Source organism: Vipera ursinii (assembly GCF_947247035.1).
Source record: "Vipera ursinii genome assembly, chromosome: 3".
Lineage (NCBI taxonomy): Eukaryota > Metazoa > Chordata > Lepidosauria > Squamata > Viperidae > Vipera > Vipera ursinii.
The window spans coordinates 67,155,366-67,178,756 of NC_139516.1; the positions used below are offsets into that span (position 1 = coordinate 67,155,366).

At 37.6% G+C, this 23,391-nt stretch overlaps 1 protein-coding gene across 3 annotated transcripts in view; it reads left to right on the forward strand.

Moving 5' to 3' along the window:
* The window catches only part of NFIA (nuclear factor I A), a 328,904-nt gene that overhangs the window by 238,542 nt on the left and 66,971 nt on the right, over positions 1-23,391 (forward strand). For all 3 annotated transcript variants that reach the window (XM_083360531.1, XM_083360530.1, XM_083360532.1), the window contains exon 6: positions 3,332-3,459. In XM_083360531.1, the coding sequence (XP_083216657.1) occupies positions 3,332-3,459 (128 nt within the window). The remainder of the gene's footprint in view (positions 1-3,331; positions 3,460-23,391) is intronic.

The window sequence follows — 23,391 nt, forward strand, 5'->3', positions numbered from 1 at the left end:
CAAAATAATTGAGGCAATGATTGTATGGTAAGAAAAATCTGTTGTTGACATTTGCATTTCCTCATAAATGTAGGCATCAGAAGTTTTTTTTTTAGCATTCCTGAGTTATGACAGGATTCTTGTTACAATTATTTTAAAAATAAATGACTAACCATTCATGAGATCAACTGAAATATAAGAGCAGCTGAGGTCATACAACTAAATATGCCGATTTGTATTTATGCCAGCAATAGCATATCTGTGTACACCTGCCTTTGTGTAAAACTGAAAGACTTATGAAACAGGGAACACATTGAGGGAGGCATAGTTGTTCCTCTCCTTAAGTATTAGAAATAAAAGAAAGTATCACCTCAAATTTCAAAGAACAAAATTTTAAGAACTATGAGTAATCTCAGTAAGGTCTTAGAAGCGATGGGACAATGGCAGTGGATTATTACTTTTAATAGAAGTTTGATGGAAAAAATGTGTCTGGGATCACATAGTAGCCAAAAATTTAGACTTTGAAGTGTTTGCTTTATTTTTACAGAGAAATACACAATGGATTTTATAAAGCTGACAGTAGATTGTTTGATCTTGTCATGAAAAATACATTCACTAAGTATTAGTACCACTTTGTAAAATCCTAGTAAGACCACACCTGGAATACTGCAGCCAATTCTGGTCACCGTATCACAAAAAAGATGCTGAGTTTGGAAAAAATTCAGAGAAGAGCAACTAAGATGATCAAAGGCCTGGAGACTAAAACATACAAAGAACGGCTACAGGACTTGGGTTTGGCTAGTCTAAAGAAAATAATAAATAGGGGAGACATGATAGCAGTGTTCCAGTATTTGAGGGGCTGCCACCGAGAAGGAGAGGGTCACGTTATTCACCAAAGCACCAGAGGGCAGGACAAGAAACAATGGTTGGAAACTGATCAAAGAGAGAAGCAACCTGGAATTAAGGAGAAATTTCCTGATAGTGAGGACAATCAACCAGTGGAACAGCTTATCCCCAGAAATCGTGGGCACTCCATCACTGGAGATATTTAAGAAAAGACTAGACATTCACCTGTCTGAGATGGTCTAGGTTCTCCTCGTTGAGCAGGGGCTGAACTAGAAGACCTCCAAGGTCCGTTCCAGCTTTATTCTATTCTATTCTATTCTATTCTATTCTATTCTATTCTATTCTATTCTATTCTATTCTATTCTAAGTCTAGTTCTGAAACCCAAGGATTCCGACTTCTGCAACTCCTCACATTATTTTGTCAGAATTCAAGTCAACTGCTGTGATGGTTATATTACAGGAAGACGAGAATGTAAATGGCAAGGAGGGAATAATCATGTTTCTATCCTTCTCTGAACTGTACAAATTAAAAATGCTTTTGGCTCGAAGGTCTAAATTTGGGGGTTGTAATCTAAAGAAACCAAGCCTTACTTTCTTTGTCTAGTTACCTTATCAATAATTTTGCTTCATTTCTAGGGGTCCTAATGGATTTGGTCTCTCAATATTTTGTCCGTTTCCTAAAGTGTTTACTTGGCTTATCTATGTATAAGTATTCACACAGTTATATTCATTCTTTTGTAAAGAACATGTCTACATTAAATTAGGGACGCGGTGGCTCAGTGGGTTAGGACGCTGAGCTTGTCGATCAGAAGGTCGGCAGTTTGGCGGGTCGAATCCCGAGTGCCGCATAACAGAGTGAGCGCCTGTTACTCGTCCCAGCTTCTACCAACCTAGCAGTTCGAAAGCACGTAAAAATGCAAGTAGAAAAATAGGGACCGCTACGGTGGGAAGGTAACAGCGTTCTGTGCGCCTTTGGCGTCTAGTCATGCCGGCCACATGACCACGGAGACGTCCTCGGACAAGCGCTGGCTCTTCGGCTTTGAAACGGAGATGAGCACCGGCCCCTAGAGTTGGAAACGACTAGCACGTGTGTGCGGGGGAACCTTTACCTTTACCTTTACATTAAATTAAATTGAAAATATCATTTGTAAACTATGCAGATAGCAAGCAAAGCATACAATTTTGTAGATTACACTTCAAGAACAATACCAAAGATGAAATTATATACATGTATAAGGAAATCCCCAAATCTGTAAAAATAGAAAATAACAAGTACAATAAACCCTTGACAAAACAGTCTAATACAGAAGAAGGAGTATCTTTGAGATTCATATGTTCATCAAATGGTAAATAGGCTGTTACACAGGTATAAATGGGATATTACAAGTGTCTAAAACAACATGTAAAATGGTGAGTGGATTTAATCCACTGGATCTGAAGCATGCTACTGAGGTCCAATAACTTGAGGGTGAGTATAAGCAAAAATATTTTAAGGAAGCAAAAAAGCAAGATTAGGATAATCCAATGCTCAGTGATCATGAATAGAAAAACTGAAAATGTGATTATCTGCTTAGCAACCAAAATTCTGGTCCCAATTCTGGCTGTAAGCCAAAGACTACCTGTACAGTATAAACAAATATAGCCAGGAGCAATATCTCTCAAATCTTAATTTTTTTTCTCTTGACATCCCAGAACTGTACATGGTACTATACCACATGGCTATAAAAATGAGGCTAATTTGCTTCAAGCAATATATAACCCAGAGGAATCTATTATAAAAACAAATCTACGTCATCCTGCATCTCTGAATTCTTTAAAAACAAAGAGGCGTATAATGCAGTGTTTTTTGGAATGATCCAACCAATATCTAAGGATAGGTTCTTAAGAAATGGAAATAAGGCACACAGCAAGCTTTAAGACAATTTCGTTTGCTACCTGGAAATGCAGTAAAGTGGGTTTCAGACAATTCTCCAAACATATGGAGGCTCTCAACGGAAGAATCGCTCCTGAACCAATGACTGTTTCCCTGTACAGTAAAGAGAAATTCTAGATGCATAGATTGTTATATGCATATGTGGCATACAGTTTTTTGTTACCTAGTTTGGGTAATGAAACGTCTGCAAGAAAGCAAGCAAGCTCAGAGAGTGCCAAGGACCCCTCTCCTTTCTCTTTTCAAAAATGGGTTTCTGTTTGCCCAAACTAAAAGAGAAGTGCAATTCCATCTGTTGTTGTTTTTTTCAGAGAAACTGCCTGCCTATAACCATCATAACTCAATTTTCTTCAAGAAAATGCTCATGGAAAGCAAAACCTTATTTTCCACTGTAGGGCATGATGTCAAGGTGGTTAAAAGAGCCAGAAGGTTAACAGAGAAAAGAAGGTGCAGTAGTTACATCACCTATAGATAAGAGCTCGCCATTTGTCCTGGAATGTAACCCTGCAAAATAATCCGATATTTTATTTATCTCCTTTCAGGCTGTGCATTAATGCATATATGCTTTGATTCTAGTTCCACAAAGCGTCTCAAATCTGTAGAGGATGAAATGGACAGTCCTGGTGAAGAGCCATTCTATACAAGCCAAGGGCGGTCTCCAGGAAGTGGAAGTCAATCAAGTGGATGGCATGAAGTGGAGCCAGGTAAATAAAGTCACACATGTGGCTTTGGAGGAAGGAGGAGTTTTTAAGCATTCCTGAATTCCATTTACTTATTCTGATGAGAACTAGTATTAATGTGTGAATTGGTATTTGAAAGGCTATGGGAGTTGAATACATCTGCAGCTGTAAATCCTTTGTTAATATCCATTTTGTTCTTTAGGCAGGCATTTGTAGTGTTGAATAATGGTTTCCATGGTTGTCAAGGTTTTCTTAGCCCAAAATATTACTTTCAATTAGATTGGCTTGCCCCCAAAAGGAATGTATGCTGCAACTGTATTTTATTGTAAAACGACAGATGCTTGATTCTTCTTAAAAAAAAAAGAAAGAAAGAGAAAACCTTTCAAATTGTTCACTTCAACTGATTTTATTTCTGCAATGGCGTTGTAGGAAAAGAGGTGCTTTTGTTAATTTCAAAGTTTGTACTGTGGCTTTATTAGGTAATTTTCAAGTCTATTTTGATTTAACATTTGTATAAGTTGCTACATGTTTATTTATTTAAAAGGTATCGCCACCCATCAAGCAACTCTGAACGGCTTACAACAGCTGTAAAACCAATAAATAAAACAATAATTTAAAACAATAAAAAAAGATAAACAGAACATTCTTTTTGTCCCCCTTGGAATGTCCCTCAGAAAATCTGCTTCATGGAAGCAGATAAGTAAAAAGCTAGGCCCATGGAAGCAGATAAGTAAAAAGCTATGCCCATAAGTAAAAAGCTAGGTCTCAACAGCCTTCCAAAAGGCTACAAGGGTCGGAATTCTCAAATTGCCAGCAGGAGGTGGTTCCATAAGGTAGGAGCAGCGACAGAAAAGGAACACTTCCAAGATGGCAAGATTTCAAGGAGAGGACTTGGAGCATGCCCACCTTGGTGTAGTAAAACGGGCTGATATTAGTGAAAGGGGGTGCTATAAGTAACAAGGTCCCATGCCATGGAGGGCTTTAAAGATGGCCATCACCTTGCACCTGGAAAAAAACTAGAAGCCAGGCAGTCAATAAACAATACACACACACACTCACTCACATACAGATGTAGATATACAACTTATTTTATGTGTCTTTCCTTGCAAAGTAGCGCTAAAGATTTCTGGTATACTTGCAGGCTGTTTCACTTCCTTGGAGTGCAGCTTATCTTCCATACTTTCAGTATAGGAAACCCTTCCAGAAAGATTATAATGTCATCAGTCATGCTGATTTAATGTTTTCTAACCATAAATCCTATAAAGTCTGGGCTCTCTTTTGACATTGGGATGGTTGAGGGAGAACAAGATAAATTTAATTCAGATAAAATGGAAGAATTTATTTTTTTAAAAAAATGAGAATTGTGTTATTCTAAGTGATCATGTGAAACCAGATCAGTTATCTCCTCCTTGAAAGACAAGGCATCAGCTTGGGATGCTTCTGTTGGAAGTTTATCGCTATCTGGAGAAGAACTCATAAGATCCGTAACAATTGAATCTGTCTGTGAGTTCACTGCTTCCAAGAGAAACTATTTTGGAGTCCTCTATATGGGCCAGCTTCATACCTGCCAGTTATATAACTGGAAAACACAAGAGACAAGGGATGTATCTATGGTGGCCAATATTTTTGATGGTCGGTATTCCTCAGATAATTACATTATATATCCTTTTAGAATACTGGCTTTAAGCTGGTCTTGTGAAGTCCTCTGCAACCCCGACTTTACATAACAGTATGAATAGCTTACGTGTTTTCTAACTGCACATATTTCTGATGTATTTTTCAGTCTCTGTATTCTTTCCTTTGATTCTATTCACCAGAGTCACCAGAGTAGCTGTAAGGTATTTTGAAAGGATTTATTAATAAACAAGCAATAACTTTCAGCTGCTGAAGGACATATTAATATCACTGTTTGGTATGATATAAGTTGTGTGTTAAAATAGGACCTTCAATTTTGGTATGAAAATTCTGTTCCTTGCTTGCTGCATGTTTTATTGCATGCAATAGCGAAAGGCAGACACGGATTTTGGATTTCTGTTTGTGATCTAACCAAGAAATAGTGAATCAGTGCAACTGGATCATATTACTTGATAATCATAAATTGAATCCAACTATATGGTATTCCCAGATCAGAAGGAATAGATAATTTAGAATTTCTCCCTTAAGAGAAATTTTCTCTAAACAGAATTTTCTAACAGAAAAAAAGTAAATGGTTAGACTTTCCATTCGGCAACCATTTGAAGTTACAATCGCACAGAACAAAAGGCAGTTACGGCCCAGTTGACAAACTTACAACCTATGTGGGAGAAGCAGTGAGATAGATCCTCGCCTAATGACTGCAATTGGTGTTAAGTATTGTGGGTAGACCGGTGAGACAGATGACGAGACGTCGAGGTTTCAACTGAACTTTTATTGTGGTTGAACTGAGGAGCCTTCACAACCTGGCTCCTTTAAATACTGTTGCCAACAAACCAATAACCAATCCACATCCTTAAAAGGTCCCGCCAAAACGGGCGGTCCAATGAGACGGGAGTTAGGACGCCACCTGTTGTTGCTGGGCGCCTCCAGCTGATCTTCAGCTGGCTGTCATCTTAACTAACCTTTAATTCATCTTAATATATAACAATTGGGATTACCAGATCTGCCATTGCTAAGCAGTGCGTTCACGTGATGCTAATGACGACTTTATTTGGTGATGGAAATTATACTCCCAATTAGGGTTGTTAAGTGAAGAGAGTAGTTCACTTTAGGGAAGAGTGCTGATAAATTTCTGGAGGGACTGGAAAATGAGAGAAGCGATGACCTTAATGTTTATTATGTGCTGCAAGATGAAAAGGAAAAACTCTGTGAAATTATTAGACCTCGGGAAGCAAAAGAAACTGGCACATATTCAAAAGAAGTTGAGTAAAAAATGGAGGAACAAAAGGCGAAGAGGAATAGATAGGATGAGTTGTAGGAAAGAATTAAAATCCAGAACCATTGCTTTGGTTTTCATCATGGCCAAAATAATATCATATACAGTATTTATACCTTTTTTCTGTCTATTTTTTTCTTTGCTAGTTGCTTTAATATAGTGATACTGACATCAGATAGGTTGCACCACTTTTGGGGGAAAAAAGAGCAGAAAGTTATATTTTCATTCATTTCTAAAAAAAAATGGGAGAAACACAGTTTTAAGCCTTTTGAGTTAATAACCCTTGGTGTTGTTAAATTTTATCTGTATTGCATGATTGGTTGCACGTAATAAGGTAGCAATTCACACATGTGAATAGTGTGAGAACTGTGGGTTTAAACTAATGCTTTATTGTTGCAAGTGTTGGAATAAACTTTGGAAAGATCATTCCATACAGAATATGGACAAGTTTAAGGATATCCACACGGGATATGTCTTGGGAGTGTTGTTCCTTTTTTTAGTTCCAAGGCAGACAGTATATCAAACACTGCCCAAAAACTCTGTTGTAGCTCGAAATGTATTCAGTGTCATAATACACTGTCTTAATTGCAAGATTCTTACACTGAGCAGGGGGTAGGACTAGATGAACTCCACTCATTTCTGACTTTCAAATTCTGTGTTCCTGTGATTTGTGGCTCAGTGAAGCAAAACAGTGCATTAAATCTTCGCTCCTAATATTGTACTCACGGAGACTCACATCCATTTACCTGCACTCCAGTGTGCTTAGGGAGTTCTCAGGCCTGGAATGGCTGGAGTCTGCCAGAAAAGATGAATTTGTTTCACACAGGAAGACTGCAAAGTAAAACAAAGCAGACATGAAGTAAATTATTTCTGCTTTTCAAATATCTCTTGTGGTATCCGCTTTACTGTTACTTTATCTCAGCACTTTCATCACGTAAATTTTTGCTAACGGAGAAGGAAGGCAAGAGGAGATAATGAAGGTACTTGGTTAGAAAGTCAGTGCAGCTTCAGTCTTGAATTTGCACTGTACCACAATTCTATAGTTGGCTTCGTTTTAAATATTAGTATAATCAGTTATACTGATTATATAAGAGCCTTGGTGGAGCAGTGGGCTAATGCCTCCTTAAGTAACACCAGCTGCCTGCAATTAGTGCAGGTTCGAGTCCCACCAGGCTCAAGGTTGACTCAGCCTTCCATCCTTCCGAGGTAGGTAAAATGAGGACCCAGATTGCTGGGGGCAATTAAGCTGACTTTGTAATAATGCCGCTTGGGGTGTGTGTGAAAGCCCTAATAAGCAGGCATATACATAGAATGAAGGCTACTGCTAAGCTTGTAAGCCGCCCTGAGTCTTCGGAGAAGGGCGGGATATAAATGGAATTAAAATAAATAAAAATAAATAAAAAAATAAAATATAGCTGTAATTCCACCTGAAAAGCTCTTGGCTTCAAAATTCACTTTATTTTGATTTGCCACAGTCAAATGCACTCTGGGAAGCTGAATAATACAGTATAAAAAGTTGCCTTTTACCCTTTCCCCCCAAAATTGCATTCTTTAACCCACTAAAGATGCTCTGCCCTTCCTTCATAATTAATGTGGCCATTTTTAAAATTGACAGTTGTCTGGCCTATCATCCAAATTTTAATAAACATTACAAGCAGATATTTAATTTTAAAATGAACAGTGAGTGTCCTCTCACCCCCTTTAGTGAACATGAATATTTTTGTGTGTGCCTAAAATAGTTTAAGTACAGAACTACAGTACTACAGTATTTTTTAAAAATGTGACTGTTGCCCCTAAAAAACAAGCTTAATTATTCGATAATTTTGCAGAAGATCCAATCTAGTAGGCTTGTCTGGTTGCCTGTTTTTCAGGCATTTTTGGAATTGGGAGTTATAGGCAGGTGGCCAATGACAGAACCATAAAACAGGTGATTACTGTACTATTGTCTGACATTAAAACGCAGGTTCAAAAGCCAGTTAGTTTTATCCTGTTGCAGAGCATGGTTCATATATATTTTTTCATTGCAATTTGTAATAAATACCCAAGGTAGCATAAAGCTTTGGTCTCCTACATTGGATGAGTGTAAGAGACTACCATGTGAATTTTGAATAAATCCTAGGAGGAAATTCCAAAGTCTGTTGAAACAATGTCCTGAAATAACTTTGGTGCTAATCTTATATGTATTTTATAAAGTTCTGGGAATCTTAGGGGTTCTTCTGCTTTCTTTATTACTATTTCTTGGAAAATAGAAATCTTCTGCTTATAAGTTTCTGTTATAAGGTTTCTGAAAACTAAATCTCTATACACAAGTGCAGGTGACTCTGTATGAAAAATATATGCAGGGAGCAATAAGAAATCAGATAAGTAACTGCCAGTCCTTGTAAAGAATGAGGCACGGTTAACCCAGAGTAGAGCAGAAAGCAAAACAGAAGCAATTCTTCAGGCAACTGGGGAGGAATTCTCTGATTTCCCAATTGAAATATCTTAACAGAAAACAACTACAGAAATTGGGCGTTATCACGTGGCACATTTTGGCATATTGGAATAAGTAGGTTTTACTTTTAATACGACTAATGCACTTCTTTAGCTAATTTTATGGTTATGGCATTGAATTCCAGGATTCCATCATGAAAATCATATTCTTAAGTGCTACAGCAGTGCTAAGAATGTCCCAACTCCTACAAAATGTTATTTTAAAAAGTGAATTTAAAGCCTAGATTTAAAATACGTGTACTGAAATACAGTAGCCTCTTTATGTAGTTTGGTCTAGTGGTTAGGGCAGGGGTCTTCAAACTCGGCCCTTTTATGACTTGTGGACTTCAACTCCCAGAATTCCTCAGCCAGCGTACCTGGCTGAGGAATTCTGGGAGTTGAAGTCCATGAGTCATAAAAGGGCCGAGTTTGAAGACCCCTGGGTTAGGGCATGAGGTTAGAAAGTGGGAGACTGAGTTCTTTCTAGCCTGCCTTAGCCATGAAAGCCAGCTGGGTGACCTTGGGCTAGTCACTCTCAGTCAGCTCAATTCACCTCACAGGGTTGTTGTGGGAAAATAGGAAGTGGAAAATGGGTTTGATATGTTTGCTACCTTGAGATGTTTATAACAAATAATAAAGGTGGAATATAAATAAACAAATAAACGAAGTAAGTTACTATAACTTTTACAATCCCCAATCATGTTTCTTTCAAAATCAATTCTTTTCCCACTGTTATGTGCTTTTTAAATTCCCCTAAGCAATTAAAATAATAAGAATAAAAGCTATATAGCTTAGCTTCCTTTGGATAAAAGCACACTGAAGAATTAATGGATTCAGTACAATATGTGCTTTATTTGTAAGTATTTTGTTATATGCTGGGCATTTGTTTGCCTCCCCTTGTAAGCAGAACACCAGAGGGAGAGCAAACAAATACTCAACAGTCAATCCAGCTGTTATTTGTGTTGCTAAAACTGCATCAATAATTCCAGCTATTGCCATCTCACACCTTGTAACTGTCTGTTCGCTTCTCTTTTCTGGTACATCTATAGTCTCTCTTTTCTTTTGTACGTCATGGGGCATATTCTATAAGAAAAACATCTTATAGAGCCTGCACCCAAACCTTCATCTGGTAGATGAATTATCTGTGCCTAGCTGGGGAATTCCAGGAATTGAAGTCCACTTATCTTAAAGTTTCTGAAGTTGACACTGGTTTAAAAGACCATTTACCATAGTAATAGGAAACGTCTGTGGAGTAATTGAATTTCAGAGGTTCTTCAGTCTAGTTCACACCAACTCTGTATTAAAGAGCAGGATCCAATCTCGGTCAATCACTGGAATCAGAGGTTTAGCTTTCCAGGGTTTCAGACATGTGCAGCTGCAGCCCATCTTCAGGGAATTTCTGTCTATGCTTTGGGCTGTTCTCTGTGTGGTATTTATATGGTGCTGTGTGTGCCTTTTTAGATGTTGATTGGGTGTTGATTACTGGCTATTAAGACAATGGCTCTTGTTTCCTTTTGCTGCAAGCCCTGCCTCCTAAGTATTTGATAAACTGGTGATAAACCAGCACTTCTGTTGACTTGAGGGGCCTGTTTCCTGGGCTTCAATCACTTCCCTGGCTGTTTTTGTGCCTGCTCATCCAACAATCTTAGTAGCTGCAAAATTCAATGCATTGATTGAATACAATCAATTTTTCAACTACTAAGATTGTTGGATGAACAGGGCTTTACAGAGAAAGATTCAAATTCAAAATAAGGAGGAATTTCCTGGCTGTGACAGCTATTATACAGTAAAACAGCCTGCCCCCTGGAGTCATCACTAAGGGTTCTCAAGCAAAGATTTGTCAGCTTTTTCTTTAGGGTGATAATGATAATTCTTTCCCTGGACAAGGAATCTAGACTAGAAGTTCCTTCTAACCTTCAATGATGTGCAATACTTTCTCCCACTTCACTTATTTCTTTTTTTTTATTAAAGAGTTTTACAAATACATTTTAAACATAAAAACCCATCCCTCCCTCTCCCTCCCCCCCCGACTTCCCAGAGCAAATACAGGGTATTAACCCTAACAATCTTAAACTATAATATGCTAACTAGCTATAATAATACTTTAAGTCCTATCACACTTTAACTCTCCTTAAAAATAACTAAATAATAACAAATCTTATAAATCTAATACTTATTCAAATGCTAAATGAAATTTTTTAGTCCCATATTTATTCTGGATATAATCAATCCATCTTCTCCATTCCAAAATATATCTTTGTTGCGAATGATCTTTCAAATATGCTGAGATTTTTGCCATTTCTCCCAGGTTCGAAACTTTTAAAGTCCATTCTTCTATAGTAGGCAAATCTTCCTTCTTCCAATATTGCGCTACCAAAAGTCTTGCTGCCGTTATTAAATTCAACATCAATTTAGTTTCTATAGCAGTAGAGTCTATAGTAATACCCAGCAAAAATAATTGTGGAGAAAACTTTATCTTTTTCTTAAATATCTTCTGCATATTCCACCAAATTTTAATCCAAAAAGCTTTTACTTTTTTACAAGTCCACCATATATGATAATACGTTGCATCATCACAACCACACCTCCAGCATTTAGGCTGATAATTTGGATACATAGATGCCAATTTCTTAGGATCTAAATCTATAAAACATCTTATAAAAATTCTCTCTTAAATTTTGTGCCTGTGTAAATTTTACATTTCTGACCCAGATTGTTTCCCAAGTATCCATCGTTATTGGTTCTTGAATATTCTGGGCCCATTTTATCATACAATCTTTAACAAGTTCCGTTTCTGAATCTAATTCTATCAATGCATCCACTTCACTTATTTCTGAACTGCTAGGCACACTTACCAGTAAAATACTTGGCCAGCCATCAGTTTTATTTTCAGATACCTACTAGGCATTTGTGATGTCCAAATATATTTGTAAAACATGTTGTATTGTATTGTAGTTTTTATTTAATTAAAATAATGTTTTTAAAATATAGATGAACAAGGAATCATCCAATTACCAAAAAAAGAGCATTGCTACCTGTAGGCATCAAGTCACATATGTAAAGCCATCATTTATTATATATTCCTGATTAAAGAAACACAGCCAACCCTGTAATAGTTTTTTTTGTTTGTTTTTATGTTCTGTTGGTAACCATTAGAAGCAATTGTCATCCACTTTCAGGCACACAATATTTCACTGAGTCTAATGAATCATCGTAACTGCCTTTTGTATACTTTCAGAGTTTATACAGCCTCACTTCAGTTATGCCCATCTGACTATAGCCAACAAAAATCTATTAATGAATATGAAACTACAATAAATGCAGCAGGTCAATAGTAGGACTTGGAGACAAGTAGGAGCTTTCCATTGCAGCCATTAAGTGAAATAATTAAATACCCTTCATTTGTTCTTATAGACCTAGATACGATGACAGAAACTTAGCATTGGATCAATATGTCTCTCTTTCTTTGCAATTTATGGAGCAGCCAGTGACCATTATCTGTGACAATCATCTGTTTCATTGATATCATTGCATTAAAACCATAGAAGTTATAGATGAAAGGACTGTCAGAAAATTGCATCTTTTTTTCTCTTAGGCAATGCAGTATATCTTCTTGGGCTTTTTTCTAAATACGAGTCCCTTTCCAATATTCCTTCACTATGTGGGACTTGTTTTAGCTTGGTCTTTCATATACCTGTGGAAGTCACAAGATTTGGAAGCCACATAGTGGCCATTCACCACAACAAATGGCCTCTTTCTATAGTTATAGAAAAACAATAAAAGGAAAAATTCTGAATTTGCTTTCCCACATATAAAGGGAAGACTAATTACAGGCAGTCCTCGACTTACAACAGTTCATTTAGTGATTGTTTGAAATTACAAGGGCATTTTAAAAAGTGGTGTCTGACCGTTTTTCACACTCACGATCGTTGCAGCATCCCCGTGGTCATGTGATCAAAATTCAGATGCTTGGCAACTGACTCATAGTTGCGACAGTTGCAGTGTCCCAGCGTCATGCGATCTCCTTTCGCCACCTTCTGACAAGCAAAGTCAATGGGAAAGCAGGTTCACTTAACAATGGTGTTACTAACTTAACAACTTGTCAGAATCCATTTATATCACATTTCATAATTGTATAGGTAGAACACCGTGCTATTTCTGGGGATTCTGCCATTTCTCCGAGGGGGGGGGGAGAGGATGGTTACTAAAGCGATTTTCAAACAACAGGGGATGTTTTAACGGGGGAAGGGAGGGGGACAGACAGATCTGGTTTGTATCTTCATTTACAACTGAAAAAGGAAGCAATAACCATAAAACCAAGGAGAGTTCCCTTTCCCATGGAAGGACCTGACACCTAGCAACTGATGACAGCCTGACCAAATGGATGAGGGGAGGGACTGGAATGGGAATGGTTTATATAGGATTGAAATGTAACTTTTCTCAGATTCCGTCTTGTATTCCCACAATCGATTCCTTCCTAGTAAACATTTTCCTTTTGGACTAAACTTGCATCCAAGAGTTCTTATTTCCTAAGATGTGGATAATGCCGCTTGGGGTGTGTGTGTGAAAGCCCTAATAAGCAGGCATATACATAGAATGAGGGCTACTGCTAAGCTTGTTAGCTGCCCTGAGTCTTCGGAGAAGGGCGGGATATAAATGGAATTAAAATAAAGAAAAAAACTTCAGTGATTCACTTAACAACTGTGAGAAGAAAGGTTGCAAAATAGGGCAAAATTCACTTAACCACTGCCTCTGATTAGCAAACATTTTGGGCTTAATTGTGGTCCTAGGTTGAGGACTACCTGTATTCCTTACTTACATATTCTCAGAAAGAAAACAAGCTTGGAGGGGGAGATAACATTTCAATCTTGGTACCCCCAGAATGAAAGTTAGAATTGCGAAACCTGGTTTTAGCCGGAATGATATGCATTAAATATGAGGGTGTTTAAATCCTTGTCTTGGGAAAGTTAACACGCTTGTTAGAACAGATTTTTTTCCAGCCTTCTTCTGTTGTTGTTCATGCATCCTCTGTAATCTTTCAAAGATTACAGAGAAAAATAAAATAGGAAAAAACGGGAAAAGACACTACAGCAGTATCTCTATTTCCTGTCTGTCTCTTCTCCTCCAACTATTACATCACCATAGATTATTTCAGGTTTTTACAGCTGAGAAGTTTACTGACGTTACGTTCAAACTATAAATGAGCTTAGCAATTGTAATGGAATGGGCAAATCTGTAAATTGGAGCACCCTGTAAGTTTCCAGTCTTCTCTTCCAGAAAGTCTTTACTCCCAGGCCCTGCTTTCTGCTTTGAAGTAGCAGTTTGATACTTTTTGCTGCAATAATAATAATAATAATAATAATAATAATTAATAATAATAATAATAAGAAGAAGAAGAAGAAGAAGAAGAAGAAGAAGAAGAAGAAGAAGAAGAAGAAGAAGAAGAAGAAGAAGAAGAAGAAGAAGAAGAAGTTGGAAGGGACCTTGGAGGTCATCTAGTCCAACCCCCTGCTCAAGCAGGAAACCTTATACCATTTCAGGCAATGGCTGTCCAGTCTCTTCTTAAAAACCTCCAGTGTTGGAGCATTCACCACTTCTGGAGGCAGGTTGTTCCACTGGTTAATTGTTCTAACTGTCAGGAAGTTTCTCCTTAGTTCTAGGTTGCTTCTCTCCTTGATTAGTTTCCATCCGTGGCTTCTTGTCCTGCTTTCAGGTGCTTTGGAGAACAGCTTGACTCCCTCTTCTTTGTGGCAACCCCTGAGATATTGGAACACTGCTATCATGTCACCCCTCACCCTTCTCTTCGTTAAACTTTACATACCCAATTCCAGCAACCGTTCCCTATATGTTTTAGCCTCCAGTCCCCCAATCATCTTTGTTGCTCTTCTCTGTACCCTTTCTAGAAGCACCTGTCCCTTCTACCTGTATCTTCTAGAAGCACCTCACCTGCTGCCCCTGTCCCCTCTCCCTTTCTGATGCATAAGAGAAACAAGGTCTTCTCCAGGAGCACTCTCTTCCTAGAGGACAAAAGGGAAGAATGCAAAAAGAGAAGTGATTTGAAGAAGCAAGAGCCAGTTTGGTTGAGGCACCAGACTAGAATTCAAGTTCTGCCTTAGCAGTGAAAGCTGATCTTGGACCAGTCACTCTTTCAGCCCAACTCACCTCCCAGGGTTTGTTACTTATTTACACACACACAAACACACACACACACACACACACACACACACACACACACACACACATTCTGGGAATTGAAGGTGGCATGTCACAAAGGGGCCATAATTGCCTATCTCCGATCTAGAATGTTCTAGTTTTAGATATTCCCAGTTATTAATCAGAGTCTATGGAGAATTCTGTTAAACCCCATTCTTTTACCAACTTGATCCCACAACTTCTGTCCTTTTAAAAAAAAACCCCAAAACCTGAAACTTTTGTCACTGCACGTTTTTTTTTAGTTCATCCAAAAAGCTCAATTCTAATTGTACATTTCCTTCTGTTCTGCACCTGTGTTGATAACCTATCTGGTAACCATAGTGAATGTCATGTGGTCTAGCTATGTTATGAGTTAGTTTTGCTGTGTGTGCCAGCATAAAAAGTTTTTCTAGTTTTGATCTTTACATTACCTTTCTTTTTCTGCCTGATGAGAGAATGTAGTCAGTTAGCTCTCTCTCTCTATTTTTCTTTTGTAATTAAAGGTTTTAATAGAATATGCATCGGGTTTTGTTTTCCTTCACCCACACACATTATGCATCATCTGAAGCACGGTCCATCGCCCTCTCATAGGAAGAATTATTCCTTGACAACTTTTTCCTATTCCAGTAAAGCAGAGCTGAGGCCAATTTAACCCTATATTCCAGGGCTGTCAAACTGCCGGCCTGCGGGACGGATGCATCATAGTGAAAGCGCGCCCATCCCATTGCCGGCAATGGAAAAAAAAGTCACAATACGTCGCGACACGCCATGTGATGTTGCAAATTTGACACCCCTACTGTATTCTGTGGCCACAGTCGTGACAAATCACACCTCCCTTTTATGAAAGGTGGATTGTATGCCTGAATCTATGGCAATGTATATTATGTGCCTGAAGTGGCAGCTTTTGCAGGTTGTGGCCATAACAGTAATAATGTACATTCTGAAATACAGTGTCCTCATTTAAACATGCAAACATGAAAAGTAATAAAGTGTCTTCAAATCAACTTTGATTAAAATTTGTGAATATTTTCTCAAAGGTGGTGCCATGTAGATAATATTAGACATCAATATATATAAGAAAATCATATGTTCTCCTAGCTAGATTTTAACCCTGCCCCAAACCTCTGCCTGTATGACTTTTAATGAGCCAAGAAACAGAAGAACTTTTAAAAAAAAATATTTAGAGGAAAGAATTATGAGTATTTCATGGTTGTGCAAAAACTAGAAAAGGAAAGGGAGGTGGGAGAAATTGGAAGAAAGAGGGGATTGTATGAAGGATGAAAATTTACAACAAGACACTTTCTACAGTATTTCTGTACAGTGACCAGTGTATCCTTTAATAAGGTGTGGCATTTTTTCTGAGGCATTTATGAAAAATTCTAATCAACATTACTAATTGTTTAAGCTTAACATTCAATTCCATGTCAGTTACACACAAATATGCACGAATCTATTGCAGGGTTTCTTACTTGGTGGTTTGTGGGGTTTTTTTGCCTGTTTCAATTGCAATTTTTAGGGGCTTTCCCCCCCCCCCTTTCTTTCAAATTTTGTTCTAGGACATATCCTGTTATTTTGCTATTATTTATCTGTCTTGATCATATTGAATTCTATAATCATATTTCGCTTTGCCAAACTCTTTATCTTGTGTCTTTCAAAAGACAACTTAACTTGCGAGGACCGGTGTGGACTGAAACCATGCTGGGTCTGCAGCCAGCTCAAATTTAGGCCGTGAAAGCATCAAGGAAAGTTATGGGTGCTGGCTAAAGCCTCTTCTATGTTAAGTGCAGATTTAACAAAAGAACAGTGACCTCTGCTTGATGCGGTCCTGATGTCTCCATGGCTGCTGCCTTTGCTTCTCCCACGTTGGAACACTGCATTGCAGATACTCTTGATAACTCTTTGAAAAGTTCATGACGGAAGCATAATTGAAGCACCTCCTTCATTTTGGTTAGTAATTTCCTGATAAATATTGCACCCACGGTCTGAAATAGTTTTCTGCCTGTCCTTCACAACATCTCAAGGTGCTAAATTTGGTTTTCCAAACAAACATAGCTTTTATCAGATTTCTTGTGGAGACAATTGGTTATTCATGCCATCGTATGTTTAATTTGGGGTCTGCTAAACAAGATTAGCTTTTGACTGACAATGAACAGAGATGGGCTGGAGTCTGTAGATCCATTGCATTTATTCCCCTGTATGGTCATCTCATTATAAATCCGATGCAATAGCATTCTCATTTATCCAAGGGTATATTTTATTCTAACATTATTTTCCTTCTATGCTTTGCTGAAAGATTTTTTTTCAGCCCATTTCAATACACACCCGATGATAGCTAGTAAATCACAAAAGCTAAATAACAGCATTCTTCATTAAAATAAATTTTGAACACTAAGAAATCCAAACCATAGATTTTGTTCAGAGCTCTACCTAGTATATAAATGATGAATGAATCAAAGATAATTTCTCTTGTCTGTGTTCTACGTGCATAAAAAAAAAAGTTCTGAAGTGAATCAGGTCTCCTTCAAAACCATCTGCAACTTCTATTTTCCATCAAAGAGAGGTTTATCTCAATTAACTGATAAAGTATCTCTTTTTGAATCCGTGCCATTTTGTGATTGTTCTGCCTGTGTTTGGAAACATAGCTTGCTGACTGACAAACATGGATGCAAATAGGCCGAATTCCTGTTTACAGTTCCTTAACTTTTAATAGTTCTGCAATGGCAAAAAGCTCTGTTGAAATAATTTTTTTCCACGCAGTATCCATTTTGTTGAACTTTTTGAAGGTGGAATATGAGGGTGTTGCAAGATAACGGCAAAATGCATTTGTGGTGCTTTGAAGAAAGAGCACAAACTATGTGGAATGTGTTGTTCTCGCTGTAAGATAAGCTAGAATGTGTTAATCAAATATTTTCATGATATGAAGGCAGTTAAGAAAACAGTAAAAAAATTTTACTAATTGCTCTCTTAGGTAAACAGATCTATCATTAGGTTGTCAGGAAGAGTGACACTGAGCAGAAACACCCTGCTAATCCCCAAAGATAAGTATTTAACATAATTAGGCAGACAGTGGCTCCTTTGTTGTACCAGCATTAATCAGGAGGAAAAGCTCAATTTTACAGAAAAGAGTTTCTCTCAATATTCCTTTGTGCTATTTCACTACTTTTGTGGAGATAACATACTCAAAGTAATGACAGTCATAGTTTGGACGATAAGTTCCTTGCTATTTGATATATGCAACATGAATCCTTATTTTCCATATTCTTGCTTTTCTCATGCGGCTGGGGGAGATTCTGATAACTTTTCAAAAATAATTTGGTTATGAGACTCAAGAAAATGCATATTCATAGCTGAATGTTGTATATATATATTTAATCATTCTGCTTAGTAGATCACTTTCTTTTTTAAAACAATTGTGAGGGGAACCCAAATTAAAGTGCAACTACAGAGAAAGAGAGAGGGACGCGGTGGCTCAGTGGGTTAGGACGCTGAGCTTGTCGATCAGAAGGTCGGCAGTTTGGCGGGTCGAATCCCGAGTGCCGCGTAACAGAGTGAGCGCCTGTTACTCGTCCCAGCTTCTGCCAACCTAGCAGTTCGAAAGCACATAAATAGGCAAGTAGAAAAATAGGAACCACTCTGGTGGGAAGGTAACAGCGTTCCGTGCGCCTTTGGCGTCTAGTCATGCCAGCCACATGACCACGGAGACATCCTCGGACAAACGCTGGCTCTTCGGCTTTGAAACGGAGATGAGCACCGGCCCCTAGAGTTGGAAACGACTAGCAGCCATGTGCGGGGGAACCTTTACCTTTACAGAGAAAGAGAGGATTAACTTTTTTCTGTACGCTTTTATTTATTTGTTTGTTTGCTTATTGGCTGCCTATCTTACCGTAAGGTAACTCTGGGCAGCTTACAGTCATAAAAATATATCTCCATTAAAACAAAAATAAATTAAAACCAAAGATTAAAATCTAAGGACATGTGGGGAGGGCAGGGGTGGAATATATAATACCTCTCTGATGAGAGATACCTGTCTTGACTTTTTAAAAATTACACTAATTGTGACCACACAATTATTCTCAAAGAAGAGAGGCTGTTTTGACTAGTTTCATTTTCCTCAGAACTCCTTCAAAAGTGTCTTAAGAGAGAAGTTAGCCTCTCCTTTCCAGAATGCAGCAGCATTTTTATGAAGAAATTTCATAAGCGCTAAGTTTAAAATCTGGACAAGTAGATTTAGGAACGGCACTTTCCTCATTTGAAAATGATGTTAGGAGAAGGTTTTTTTTCTTCCCTTCCTAATGTCCTATTCCAGAGCAAAGGTCCCATCAGTTCCATTTCACAAAGAAAACATGGAATTAAAACACAAGATCAAAAAGCATAATTAATTAATGTTTGACATTTCTCTGCTTTCTCAAAGGCATTGATGGGAAAGCTGCAAATTAAAAGATCAGTGGACTTCATAAAGTAACAGGTATATGTGAGGTGGGTTTATTTGTTGGACGGACTGGAGAATAGAGGAGAAAAATCAAATGCCTCCCTGTAGTAAGGTTTTCAGTGCAAATGCTAAACCAATCTAAGCTTTGCTTTTAGCTGACAGAACTTTTTCTGAGATTCTTTACACTTCAGTCAATTTTAAGAGGGCTCATTGAATTCTTGCTCTCCTCTACAAAGCATTTTGATAACCTTCCAAATTTTGCTTTAAAGTCATTGTAGTTTACATTTGCACTTTTAAGCTTTTGTAAAAGCAGCAAAAGCATACATGTAGCAAAACCTGGATCAGTTGTTAGAATTTACATAGTTTTTCTTGTTTCTTTTTCTTGTTTTCCTTTTTTTTTTTACACCATGACAATTTATTGAACTTTCTAGTTTCATAGCTAAAACAATTGATTTCTACAGGGATCAAGCAGGAGTATCATTTAGCAGTATCATTTATCTAGGACATAAGAGAGGTTCATCAGTGAATATCTATGGCTGGAAGCGTAGAAAACATTATGATAGTAAGCCAGTAAATCCAGCTAAAAATTATCAGGTTAGGTGAGGGTGTTAAGCACGTAAGTAGAAATGAAAGTAGAATTGAGAGTTTGTTTGTTTAGCAAATTTATATGGCCATCCATCTCTTTGGATGGATGACCAGGGGGAACATAAAAGTAGCAACATTGAAAGCAACATTGCAATCTTTTTTGCTGGAGTTGTGAAGTGAATCACCATGGTAGTTAAGTAAATTGTGTGGTCATTAAGCGAATCTGGCTTCCCCATTAAGTTTACTTATTGGAAGCCAGCTGGTGAGGTTGCAAATGGCAATCGCATGATACCAGAATGGGCAACCATTGTAACTACCTGAAGGTTACAAAGTCCCTGAATTTTGACCATATAACCAAGGGGATGCTGTGATGTTTTTAAGCAGGGGTCTTCAAACTTAGCCCTTTTATGACTTGTGGACTTCAACTCCCAGAATTCCTCAGCCAGCATGATGTATGAAGACTGGTCTTAATTCAGGTTTTTTTGATGCTGATGGAATTTCGAACAGTCACTTAAACAAATGATTATAAGTCAAGGACTACCTGTTCATTTATGGCTTTTCATCTCCTTGACAAGAATTTTATTTTCTGTGTTCTGTTACTTAAATTCTTATTTTTTGTATTTTGTTGCCTCTGAAAAGTTCGGTTCATGTTAACAGTATTGGAATGTATTATATATCAGTTATCATAACTATATACCATTATTTTTCTTGTCAAATTTTTCTTATTACTTAAACAAGCTTTATGATGGTCATAATCTTTTTTCTATATACTGTGTATGTCTTTCAAAATAAAAAAAAAGTCAATTCTTTTATACAAGTCACAACTCTCCCTGACTTCATAGACACATCCATTTTGTTTTCTCAGCAGCACTCTGGAAATGGTTTGCCTTTGTCTTCTTTTGGGGATATTATTTGAACCCCTCCCTTTAGTCTGCAACCAGTATTCAATGGAGATCTGCCATCTTGGTACTAATAGGCCTGTCCCTAAGGAGTTTTTGAATGAGGTATTGTCATCTGCTGAGACATCTTTGTAATACATGCACTTAAAACATCCTTTTAAGTCTGTAGTTTTTGGTATTCTGGACATTGTAGGGGTTTTTTTAATACATTTTCACAAACATTTATATTGTCACGGAACCGAGTTTGGGTGCTGTCTTTTATTTTTGAAGGCTGGGGTTCTTTTTTCAAAGTCTGCCAGCATTACAACTTATATTATTACAATTTCAAAAACTCCACAGATAATACACTTGATAGTTGAAGAAGGCAATTCCAATGATCCATTAAGAAGAAATTCACTGGCTGGGTGGATATTTCAGAAAAGCAAAGCAGGCAGTAGCATCAGGAGGAAAAAGCATATCCAATACCATTCAAAAGCATAAAATAATTTGAACATGATTGCTTAGTTGAATGCATTCATGGGAAGAATGGACAGGTGGGAAAGCAGCCAGAGGAAGTGATGGTTTTCAGCTAGATGCTGTTTACCAGTTGGATTTGCTCCATACAGAAGATAGCCTGAGAGGATCAAAATCTAAAGAACTTTGCTCTTAAAGAATCTTAAAGCAGCACAGAACTGTGGTTCCAGTTAACATAAGGAAATAACCCTTATCAAAAAAAATGTTGCATTATGATGGCTATAGAAATCTGGGGCCCATGTGTCTAATTTAAACAAATTGATTTATGATGCATTAAAGTAGATCCATAGTAAAAGGCTTAATTAGATCATCTTAATATAATCACTAAATCTGATGCAGTTGGAGAGAAAAAACAATGCCCTTTTGGTGATTCTTGGGATGAGAGAGATTCAGTTTGTTTGATTCTTTTGTAAGCTCATCTTTCTTTTCTTTCACTTTCTTTTTTTTCTTCCGAGTTCCTAAGCCAACTACAGAATGTACCTTTGTTCTAGTAAAATTTATTTTGAGCCCGGTTTATGTTTCCAGCTTCGTATTTTTCGAGAGATGTACTCTTATGTAAAGGCATAAATGTGTGCATACATAGACACCCAAACATACTGTGCAATTCTTTTCAAATAGGCGACTTGGAACACACAGGAGAACATTCAAAGCACCTCTTTCTGGATTCATTAAGCAGCTGCTTATGCATCTGTTCTGGAGGCTGCTTCTTAGTCTTTTGGCCTTAATGGACACCCATAGCCACTTCACTGCTCTTTCTCCCCCCCCCCCCCAAAATGCTGAGACACCAAGGAGCAGCTTCCCAGATAGCCAAGTGCAAGTGCTTCCTGAAAAAGACTTAGCTGTTTAATTATTCAGTAGATGATCCGGGCATATTCCTACACATCCTGTATGAGGTATTTCAAAGAATTTGCACAGTCCTAACTCAACATGTGCAGGCACAACAGGCACACTTGTTCAGATTATCATTCCTTTGGCAGTTCATCAGTTTTCATAATGTGCTGTGATAACAACTGTAAATTTATCGTTCATCAATGACTTGCAAAAGTTTCATATTTTGGTAATTTTGTCAATGAATTTTTTTTTTAGGCCTGGCTTTTCTCTGATTTGTTCCCACTGTGTATCTGATTTTCACAGTATAATTTTTACCTGCAAAAAACAGCTTTTGAAGTCTTCACAGTAAGTCACCTGAGGAATATGAACACTTAAATCATTACACAGGGCAGGAATGCTCAACTTCTATAGCTTAAAACGCCACCCCAGGCTTTGCACAACATGTCAAAAATGGAGGGGGGGAAGATAAGGATCTGTTGGGAGGATGAAGAGTTTTAAGCAATATATTTTTCTTTTTAATTTCTCAGATGTTTGGCCACTCCCACTCTGGATGTTGCAAACAGAATGATGGTTGGGTTGGGTTTCTATTTTTCTACTCCTGACATAGGGCTTTAAGGCATTAAGAATGAGGAGGCATTGATAATGACAATAGAGAGCTAATATTGCATATTTTAGTGTTAATTACAGTAAATGTGCGAGCTGTAAATATAGGAACAGTAAATTTTCAATTAATGAGAATAATTTCATGATGTGTGGTGATGCCTGGCAGGAAGAAACAAACTGATGCCCTTTAAATACTATGGACTTACCTCCTATCACCACAGCCAGCGTACCTAATGGCAAGAGTCTACCCTAAACATTGGCACTATAGAAGGAGACAATTAGTAAGAATGTTGATGTTTCTTGCAAAGTTGTTTTGATGACTTCAAAATTCAGCTGCTAATAGCCACTTTTGCTTTTTTTTTAAAAAAAAAGTTTTAGTTGTATTGCTCTTTCAATAATTCATAATTCATATGTAGCAATGAAGGAGAATATTTGTAGCTTAGGGTTGAAATGAGGGGTCTCTGGTGTTCTCTGAGCAACAGCACTAATGATGTTACCTAGTTTGGGTAATGAAAAGTCTG